General features: G+C 38.8%; 1 protein-coding gene across 1 annotated transcript; it reads right to left on the bottom strand.

Moving 5' to 3' along the window:
- Positions 1–4,499: 4,499 nt before the first annotated feature.
- Positions 4,500–9,484, bottom strand: tmem70 (transmembrane protein 70). Its single transcript, XM_076745977.1, has 3 exons — positions 9,197–9,484; positions 7,115–7,214; positions 4,500–6,209 (listed from the first exon to the last, which is right to left on the bottom strand). The coding sequence occupies exons 1-3, from the start codon at positions 9,371–9,373 to the stop codon at positions 5,764–5,766; spliced, it is 723 nt and encodes a 240-aa protein (XP_076602092.1). The 5' UTR covers positions 9,374–9,484; the 3' UTR covers positions 4,500–5,763.
- Positions 9,485–10,540: the final 1,056 nt, after the last annotated feature.

Here is a 10,540-nt window from a genome sequence, read left to right as displayed (position 1 = left end):
CTGAGTGCCCATTTTCTCTTTATGTTTTCTCTGGGTGACATTATTCTTTCATACCTTGCTCCTATTTTTAACTTTCATTGAACCAGGAGTGTTTCATTGAGAGCAATCCTTTTCAGGAGGGTCATGTTCACAGACACAGTTACACCTTCACAACAGTAGCTGCCTAGCAGGTCCCCTGTCTGAGCAGCTCCACTGTAGCACCTGGGAGTTAAAGGCATTGCTCAGTGGTAATACCGACAGTTCTTCTGTAAGACTAATGAAGTACAGGAATATTGGTACATATTCAGTGTGTCTACACTCTACAACCCCAGAGCAATGCTATAACCTGACCCTTGATGCCACCGTACAGAAGTGTACATACAGTAGTTTGAGTTATAAAGAAGAAGTCCTTCTTACCGTTAAAGTTACCTCATCAGTCACATTGTTCAGCTGCCCTTCACATTTTTTAAAGGCTGCCTTTCTAGGGGATTTATAAGTTGCAACAAATGGCTTTTAATAATAGCATAGTTTTTATAGATCAGTTGTTCTTATTAAAGATTCATAACACATTAGTAAATTATTTAAAAAGTATTAAGGTCATCAGTTAAAGCTCTTAAAGCATTTACCACCAACTTATGGTGATTTAAGTACTCTTGTACTTTTACGTAAAGACAATAGTGAGGATCCAGTGGTTAATGATTGATTAAATGTGCTTGTAACACTCAGTTTTTCCTTCCAAAATGTGGATACAGAACTATAAACAAACCCTTTTTGAGGATTGAAGGATACTTGTATGAAGGAGTGTGACTTCCTTTGTTCATAGCTGAACACTTGTTTACCACACAGCATGCTGGAATGTTTGGACTAAAATGTTAAACTGAGAAGTATTTTGCTCTCTTCTATTGCAGCAGCTTTGACTTTTGTTCCATTACAATTATGTTGTGAAGCCTGTAAAATAACCTGTGTCCTGTCCATATCACTGTTGGCTTGTAAATACTATTTACTATTTAGTCTTGTCCAGAGCAACATCCACAATGAGAAACTTTTCCCTTAAGAAGTGTTAGTGTTCAGTGAAAACTACAGCCAATGCTAAACAACATCATCATGACATCATAAAGTCATTTTATTACCATGCATTATCCATATGGTGAAATAAACAGAGAGCAGAGATAGGAACAGAGATAGAAACAGATAGAAACAGAGGTAGAGACAGAAATAGAACAAAGATAGAAACAGAGATAGAGAGAGATAGAAACAGAGATAGAGACAGAGATAGCCTTTGTGACAAAGTTATCAATAGCTATTGATAATGTATTTATGTATTTTACTGTGTTTGATTATTAGTTAATTGTCTTTTATTTTTATTATATTAGGTTTTCTTTCCGTGTGTTTCTGTAGACAGTTTTGGCCCTTTCTACATCAAAAAATCCAACACAAAAAGTATTAGTATGTATCTGACATATTATTCTACTTTATATTACTATTTATGAATTTAAATATTTTATTTGTATGATTTATGTATTTATTTGACTGTATGTTCTTCAACTTAAAGAAATGTCACTCAAACAGAATCTTCAGTTGAACATTATTATGAAATGTTGAACATGTTACTGACTGAAGAAAAAGCACTTAGCTCTTAGACTAATTCGTTCTGTCCCAGATGATCTTAGGAACATATTTCTACATTAGAAACATTAAAATCTAGATGAACAGGACAACTTTAGATTTTCTGAATACTTTATCTCAAGACAACAAATGTTTATCTTCTCTCATTGAATCACTCTTATACACTCAATCATTTGAATACAGAAACATATTATAAACAGAAACATTAAAAACTTCATGAATATGAAGTACAACATGGCTTCATTTGAGTTTCTATTAATACTTTATCAAGTGACAGCATGTGTTCTTTTTATTCTCCTTTTCCTGAGATATGCTTATTTTTTACCACTTTTTTTAGGTGCAAGCATACTTCCCAGCTGCTTTTAAAAACATATTTATATATTAGAAACTTTGAAAACTGGATGAAAATGAGGATCCCCGTCAAACTTTATCTAAAGATTGCATGTTCATTTTGAGTTACTCTTGGGATTGAGTGTATTAGTTTAACTTGTCTTTTCTTCCCAGATGCTTTGTACATTAGAAATATTAAAAACAGGATGAGTATGAAGGACAACTTAAGGTTCTTGTAATACTGCAAATGTTCATTTCTATCTTCTCTCATAGCTTTACTCTTATTTTGACAGGAAAAATTTCTCTCACTGAGTTACTTATTATAACTTCCTTTTGTAAGTTACTATTTTAGGTGAACGTTGTGATGAATGGTTTCTGACTGTAATGGTACCTTGAAGGGATCAGCACACGTCAAGAAACTTTTTGGCATGGGAAGGTACTGTGGAAAAGACCAGGAAGGACTCTGTGTGTGTGTGTGTGTGTGTGTGTGTGTGTGTGTGTGTGTGTGTGTGTGTGTGTGTGTGTGTGTCTCCCTGTGTTGCCAGTGGCAGTTCAGTGCATTAAACGCCACTGATTGTCCCAAGTTTTCTGAGTGTCCTTCTTGGTTAAATGTCAAGCAGACATTTCACAGTGTCAGAAGTGGCGCAAGTAACCAGAACACAATGACATTTTAAAGTTTATCCCTACTGAGGATGGTCAGAGTGCAAGCACATATTTTCATGTTTCAGACAAACCACCAAATTAAGCAGAGAGGATGGGGAAGTCCAGGTCTGTAGTATTCGTTGTTCAGTCACTTGGTTGTATCTGTTTTGCAGTGTGGTTCAGGTGGTGGAGTGAGTGTTGATGCCCCCTAATTTAATTTCTCATCTTTGAATTGTTCATTCTCACATACTTGTTGCAGCATTTCAATCTTCTTTCAAGCTGTGGTAAAGACATGCATGTTAAGACCACATTAGACGATGGGTGGACAGGTGTATGTGCACCAGTGGTGTCAACAGAGTTATTAACAGTAATTAATCTTGCAGACTACAATCTGCCAGACCAATTAAATAATCAGAAGAGAACAGTATGGGAGGAAGATAAGCATGTGGATTTCCTAGGATGAACTTTTTCGCATAGCTAATGAGCATAAGGCTATAGCTGGTTACCTGGAAGCCTATTTTACAAAGAAATGGCTGATGCATAAACTATTTGTGGTACAATCAACAAAGATTAATCAGTTATACTGTGAAAACTTTAGAGGAGGCCAACAATTGCATACTTCAACTATGACAATGAAGAATAGATTCATCATAGACACACTGTTAGCTGACGAGCAAGGAGTATGTGAGCACATTGGAGAAGAATGCTGCACAGCCATTTCATGCTCACAGGGAAAATGCCAATATAACAAAAGCCCTGGAAAGTCTGAAGAAGTTACAAGGTCATGTTTCAAACCCAAGCAGATAGGTGGTCCTGGTGGGACTGGTTGTGAACTGAGTCTTGGAAAGCAGCCTTGATCAGGATTGGGATAATCATAGGATAGGTATGGTGGTGCTGATGTTTGCCTCATGCTGTGTCATCCATTTGATTCAGTCAGCGGTCAAGAAAGCGATAGCTACTGTGACAGGACACTTTCCTGTGAGCCTCAAAATCAGCACAAAGGATGTTTATTACAGGTAAGGTAAATTGTGAGGAACCAAATCTGCCAGTACTTTCTTAAAGGACACTGAATATGGAACAGCTGGATTTAGAATGTTTCTAAATGGTGCTGTTGTTTGGGCGAATATTTCATCTGCACTGCAGCACGTGTTGAAGCTATTGCCACGCTGGATGGAGTGATCCAAATCACTGTGTCGAATGTGCTAGTAACCTCTCCAGTGATGACTCAATGTGTTAACCATCTGAGTTCAAGATGAGGACGTGAACGTCTGAAAGATCTATGCAGCAAAAAGCTGTATGCCACAATTAACTGTGTAATGGCCCCATAGTCAATGAGTATTCTTGATTCATTTGGTTCCATACTTACTCAAACATATGTTAGGAAAACATATGTTAATTGGTGAGTTAATTTTTACACTCAAAGAAATTACTTGCTGGCTAGTCATACCTTAAAGAAAGTAAACACTGGTAGATATCTAGATAACTGGTAGATAGAAAATAAAGACAGAGCGAAGACTATGAGCATAAGAATAACTGGAAAGCAAAACACCCTGGTATCCACCCTTTAACACTCCTTGAACTACACACCCCCAGTGCATAGGATGTCTGAGTGTGGGCTCTCAACAGTTACAAAAAGGCGTAATGAGCATCAAACCACATTAGTTAAGAATTCTGGACTCTCTAGTTTCTGAACGGATACTTGAAGCATGAATATAAAACTTGAGAGAACATGAATAAAACTTGTTTTAAGACACTGTTGTGGGAGTAAGTGTTTGTCCTAAAAAGATGCTAAGCTAGACACATGATCATAAATTAAATAATTCATTACAAAGTCAACATTAAGTAATGTCACAAATCCAATTAGATCAATTTCACTGCAGAGATTTCAAAGATTTCAAAGAGCAGGCAACACACAGACCATGCCAAGTTTAAAGCCTTCATTTCCAAAGAAAGAAACTGAAGGTGAATATTTTACTAATTTTATACAGTCCATGTCAATAAAAGCATGAGCATGTGTATTCTTATAGGCTTATGCTTCGGGTTTCAGTCCGTCATATTTACAGACTAACAAAGCCTTCGGTCAGGTTAGCTGCTCAAAACATTTTGAAAACAGGTTCATAACGTGCTCTGCTCTTGTTCCACAGTCCAAAAAGCAGAAACAATCGAACAAAATGAGAGGAACAGAGTGATGGTGGGGCACAATGCTAGTCTGTAAAGTAATAATATTCACATTCATTATTTTCAGCAGTAGGAAAGGTTATGTGCCATATGAGTTATGACTCCAAATATCGGTTTACCACCCCGCTGACCATCCTTCTCAATAAATTTTATATGAAAGATCAGATGGTCAGTCAACCATGAGCATAAACACTCCCACATGGCCTACATAACCGCATTGAGGGAAGAATTTTACACTTTTCCAATTTCGGTTGCATTCTTTGTGAAGTGGGCGGGTCTGGCTGTTAATAAAATGGCAAAATAAAAGGTGAACTGTTTGTGCGTTCTTTTCATCAGCTGACACATGAAGAACATGATGCCTGTACATCACTGAATACTTTAACAGCACTTAAAAACACATGCCCAGGTTCACCTTTTCACAATACCACTGAACTTTGACTTGCAAACGCATTTGTTCTTCTAACAGTATACATCCCTCTGGCATTTACATCTTATTCAGTTAAAACGACATATTTCAAAACAGGTTTAAATTTATTAGGTACTGAGGAAAAATTCACATCAGGATTAACTCCAAAATCCTTTCTGCTCATTTATGACAGCTAAGTGGTAAATGGCAAACATCCAAGCACATCTTGAACAGCTGCTTGTGTTACATAAAATAAATCCTCACAATAAGATCATAAAAACCTTGTTTTGTTTGTTCACGAGTGCTGACATCCAGGCCAACTGAGAAGCAGAAAAAAAATTATTTCATGTTTGAAAACTGATGATATAATAATAATAAAATTTGGTTCATGTTCTGTAAGTCGTTAAGTGACTCATTTTTTCTAATCGTGAAGTAATAATTTATTAACATGATGTATAATATTGACAAAAAAAACATGTGGAAGTACAGTAGAGAAATGATTGTGGTTTTAAAGTCCTCTGTGGATGTTCCACCCTGGTACACACAGAGTGCACATAAAATTCATATCCTAACACACACTAAACCTGTTTGCAGTCAGTCCTTCAGATCTTATCGGGTTTGTTCATGTCGTCTGTGCTGAACCTGAAGGGCTGATCATAGCCCATCAGGTGGTTGTAGTCATGTGGGACGGTGAACAGGTCTGGGTTTACCAGCAGCCCCATGCGGTCAGCGTAAAAGGTGGTGAACATCTTGCTGACAGATGGGATCCTGACCTGCCTCTGGTGGAACACGGTCTTTTTTTCAGTGAGAAAAACGCTGCATGTTATGGCAGTGTAGGTGTCTCTGTGTGGATTGTGATACAGGCGGATCACGTAGCCCTTGGTGATAAGGTGGAGGAGGACGGGGGTGACGAAGGTGAAGAGGCCAATGACTCCACAGAAAGCAACCTGCAAAGCGAAGCTCTGGACTCCTAGCCCAGTCTTCATGAGGATGTAGGGCATGAGCAAGAGGCTGGACCCGCTGGTGCTGTAAGAGAACAGCTTCACCCCTGACAGAAGAAGATTCAGAGAGCACAGGTTACCAAACGGAGGGTTACAGCAGAAAACACTTTTCTTACATGGCTATCATCCAGCATATTTCCATTTTATCCAAGTATTGTATCCATTTCTGTCACCATTAAGTTATTGGATCACTCACTGCACAATACAATTCCCATAAACTTCCAGTTTGATGCAGCAACTTAATATTTATGTGACTATAAATTAGGTTAGAATGCAGCATCAAATTTATAGTACTTTTAAAGTAGTTACTTTGGCACTAGAGATGGAATTATGTTTGCGTTGGTGTCCAGTGGCCTCATTACACCGCAGGTGTCTCTAGATTAGGAAAGTGTTTATAGTTCAGTGTTGGATTTCACATGTTTATAGTATCATTGCAATGCTGCATGGTGTCATGCCACTTTGTGTATACTCCACAGTAATTGTGTTATAGTATATTATTTCCATTCATGTTCACTGTCCTCTATAATTCCACGCCCCATGGGGGTGGTGGTGTGACTTTTTCCTCAAGCTGTTCCTAGGACTGCACACTTCTGGACAAAGACCTCAGATGCTGTTCCTGGAATCTGCTCTGCTCTTTGTGTTTCACTGAGGGCGGGGCTGGACTAATTTAGCCTATTCAGCCTCCCAGGTATGTTCTTTATGCTACTGTGTAGCTGAATAACTGTTAATGTGTTACATTACCATACCGGACACCTACTCAGCCTGTTGTTCTGTGTGCTATTGTATAGTTGAATAACTGTTAATGTGTTACTTTAACATACCAGACACCTATTCAGCCTGTTGTTCTGTGTGCTATTGTGCAGTTGAATAACTTGCCTTTTCAGATTAAAAGTCGTATCAGGTAGTGATCAGGTGTTGTTCTTTCAGATGTAACATGGTGAAAGTAACTCACCTCGAACAGCCCTGCCCAGGCTGCCACTGTAAATGAGGTTCTCATCCTCGGACTGGGTCGCCTTGGATAGACAACGGGTGGACAAACTTTGAGACCACACCTACACAAAGAAACAGCAGAAAAACACAATAAAAACTGGCTTTGGCAGTGTTTAACTGTCTGTGTACAAGTCCTGGAATGTATTCACTTGGTATTAGGGATGTAACTATATAGCAAATCTCGCAATATCACGATAGAAACATGGCTCGATGCTGTCATGGGACTGTGACATTATCTACCGTGAGGTTACATGCTTATTTCCTATCGCTCCATGTCGAAACTCAAGAAGACTAGCGCTGCTAAAAATGAACCCAACGAGAAAATTACAGATGAACGTGGTGATCGACTTTTTGAGCTGATGAGTGGCAGCGTTTCAGTTTTCCTGTCGCAAGAACTGAAAATAGCGAAAAAGAAACTGACAAGTGCAAAACAACTTGCAAATACTGCCGGACGACAGTCAACAACACCAAAGGAAACATCAAACATGAGAAGCCATTTGGCACATCACCACCCAGAAAAGCTCAAATCACAACAACAACAACATACTGTGAGACAAAGCTTCAGCAGGTCAAAGCAGTCTGAAAGAATCATTTGGAGGCCCACTTACTTCTGAGAGCTGAAGAAATAACAAGATGCATTAATGAATATTTTCAAGACGCCCCCCTAATATAGTGGTAGGGGAAACACTGTGTTCTTTTTTCCTCTTCCTGTAGAGCAAACCCACACAGAGCTGTACTTTCTCTTTGACTCTCATCACCCACTGGAGCATAAATTAGGAGTTATCAGAACCCTGCAACACTGAGCTCAGAGTGTACCACCAAGTACACCAGTCCAAGAGAAGGACAAAAATCTGAGGGACACACTGGAAACTTCAAGATCTGAAGAAAGTGTGTGTGGAAGAATGGGCCAAAATCACACCTGAGCAATGAATGCAACTAGTTTCTTCATACAGGAGGCGCCTTGAAGCTGTCATTACCAACAAAGGCTTTTGTACCAAGTATTAAATCATTTTGCCTGTGTCATTCCACTTTATTTCACATAACTTAATTTATGGACTTGTTTGTTTTGATGTCTCTGTATTTGTGGATTACTTGGGTTGTTACTGATGTCCAATACTTATTTTCCCCTCTGTATGTGCAGTCCAATGCAGTTAGGAATGCACAGACTTGTGTATTAGGGAAACCAAACAACCAGTGAACAAATGCTTGGCTCAAAGTATGACGAATCTCAATGTTATTTAAGATGTTTTAAACAAGTTGGGAAGAAAGCAATGTTAATCTAAAAAACCTAGAAACTACAACAGCAACCAGTCAGCAGGCTAATATTTCTATTTGAAGGATAATGTAACTTACATTATTCTGAGTTTTGGCCACTTAAGTTCTGGTGCCATCCAATCTGCATGTGCTACAACGCAATATACTTGGGGAGGCCTTTACAGCATTTCCACAACATAACCAGAGCAGCCTATTCAAAGCACTTGTCCATAAACTATTAGGTTTGAATATCGATATGATCGTGAACACAACTTAGCTCCTTCAGATGGCAGTGTTTTCCGTTATGGGGAGCTCTTATCGATAGTCTCGAAGGTTATTCTCAGCTACTTAAGCGAAAATAGAGGAATGTTGAAATATTTTTCAAGGACAACATAAGAATTTCATGGTCATTTCACATTTTCTCCCATTTCCCTGGATAATTGTTCAATTATCTTCGACGTTTTCCAGGGCGCATGGGACCCCTGTAAGTCATATTCTCAAACTTGTTTGCTCATTCTCTCATAAAAAATGACCATACTTGCTGTGTCATTCCTACAAGACACATTCGTAAATTTCTGCTTGCTTTTCAGTGCGACACCGTGTAATATTCTCCTGGACCCTATACTAAACCTGACAGTCCTATAGGCAGCAACGGTAGATACATTATACCTAATGCTAATTTTGCTAATATCATTTTTATTTACATTGGTCACGTAAACATGTCCGGTAAAATAACCCCTGTGTATTTCTCAAGAAGACACAATGTCAGTTCGTAATTAAATAACATTACCTTGTTGTTTGGGTTGAGAAACGACCTTCTAACAGCATTTAGCGGATCCCCACTCACTTCTCTGACCAAAGACACGGTGAACGGCGCACAATGTCGCGCAGCCGAAGGGTGAATCTGACTGAACGACTGAGAAACAACACAGGGCCGTAACCTACGCAGGATATTTGCAGAAAGCATGCTTAGTTTCTTAGCGATCCTTGTCAATTAGCTAGCTAACTAGCTAACTGGACATATGCTGTGAGTTTCTTCTTCTTCTTCTTCTTCTTCTTCGTCGTCTTCTTCTTCTTCTTCTGATTTACGGCAGACTCGACGCAGCAGCGGCGCTTGGCTGTCCTCCACAGGTCATTTGTAAAACTGAATGAACCTGTGACCCAAGTTCAGTGCTCTCTATTTTTCTATGTTGTAAACACAGCCACCCCCAACTCTGCTTTGTCTGCCCTAAAGATTTCATATCCTGGAAAAACAGAATAAACATGGCTTAAGACAAATTTCCTGCACACATATCAAGACCAGTTTGTAAACAAACACATTAACACACCTTTTTTAATTCTTGACCACTGGCTGCTGGACTCATAGCATTCCACTGCAGGACATAAAACACAAGTCATAAGTCAGATTTGGACTTTTATACCCAGGCAAGTTATGAGGGTCATACAAAGGGTCCAAGCTGTTTTTCATAGATCCAAAGGAGGCTCGTCAGTCTGCAGAGTGATATTTTGAACCTCAAGATAAAGAGTGAGGACTTTCCATACCAGACCTCCAGTTAACGAGGACTTTCCGGATCTGACCTCAAGAATGAGGGCTCTAATGAGACATTTATGCAGGTGACTATACAGAAGAGGCCTTACCAAAGGTTGTTGCGTATACTGAAGATTAAGTTGTATGTTCTTTAATTACTAGTGTTCTTTAAAAAGCGTTATGGCCTATCGTGTTAAGTGGCTTCAGTTTAAGTTCACTGATGTACTGTATATCTGGTATTGAGTCTATCCACATAACTAAGATGCTGCTATGCTAACAGTTGTTTGTTTACTTTCACTATTTTTGTTTACTGAGGCTTTACAGTATGTAACTGGAGAGGACACAGGTATACACCACAAGCCTGATGGTAAGATTTCAAACTGACAAGTTTTGCACAGCAGAGAAAAGATCATTTTGGGATCTAATTATTGATTTCAATCTACTTAACTGGTCTTTAAAAATGGATGTACTTTTCTGCCCATGAGCAAGGCTTATCCACTTAAAAGAGTAAGTGAACCCACTTGAATTTTGGTTTTGGGTTCATGATATAACCATGTGGCTACAGCTGAAGGACAGCATGGCAGTGATTAATAAACTACTCTGGTT

Source organism: Chaetodon auriga, chromosome 12, assembly GCF_051107435.1.
Source record: "Chaetodon auriga isolate fChaAug3 chromosome 12, fChaAug3.hap1, whole genome shotgun sequence".
NCBI classification, from domain to species: Eukaryota; Metazoa; Chordata; class Actinopteri; order Chaetodontiformes; family Chaetodontidae; genus Chaetodon; species Chaetodon auriga.
The sequence above is the reverse complement of the archived record's forward strand: the minus strand, read 5'-3'. Positions and strand labels throughout refer to the sequence as shown.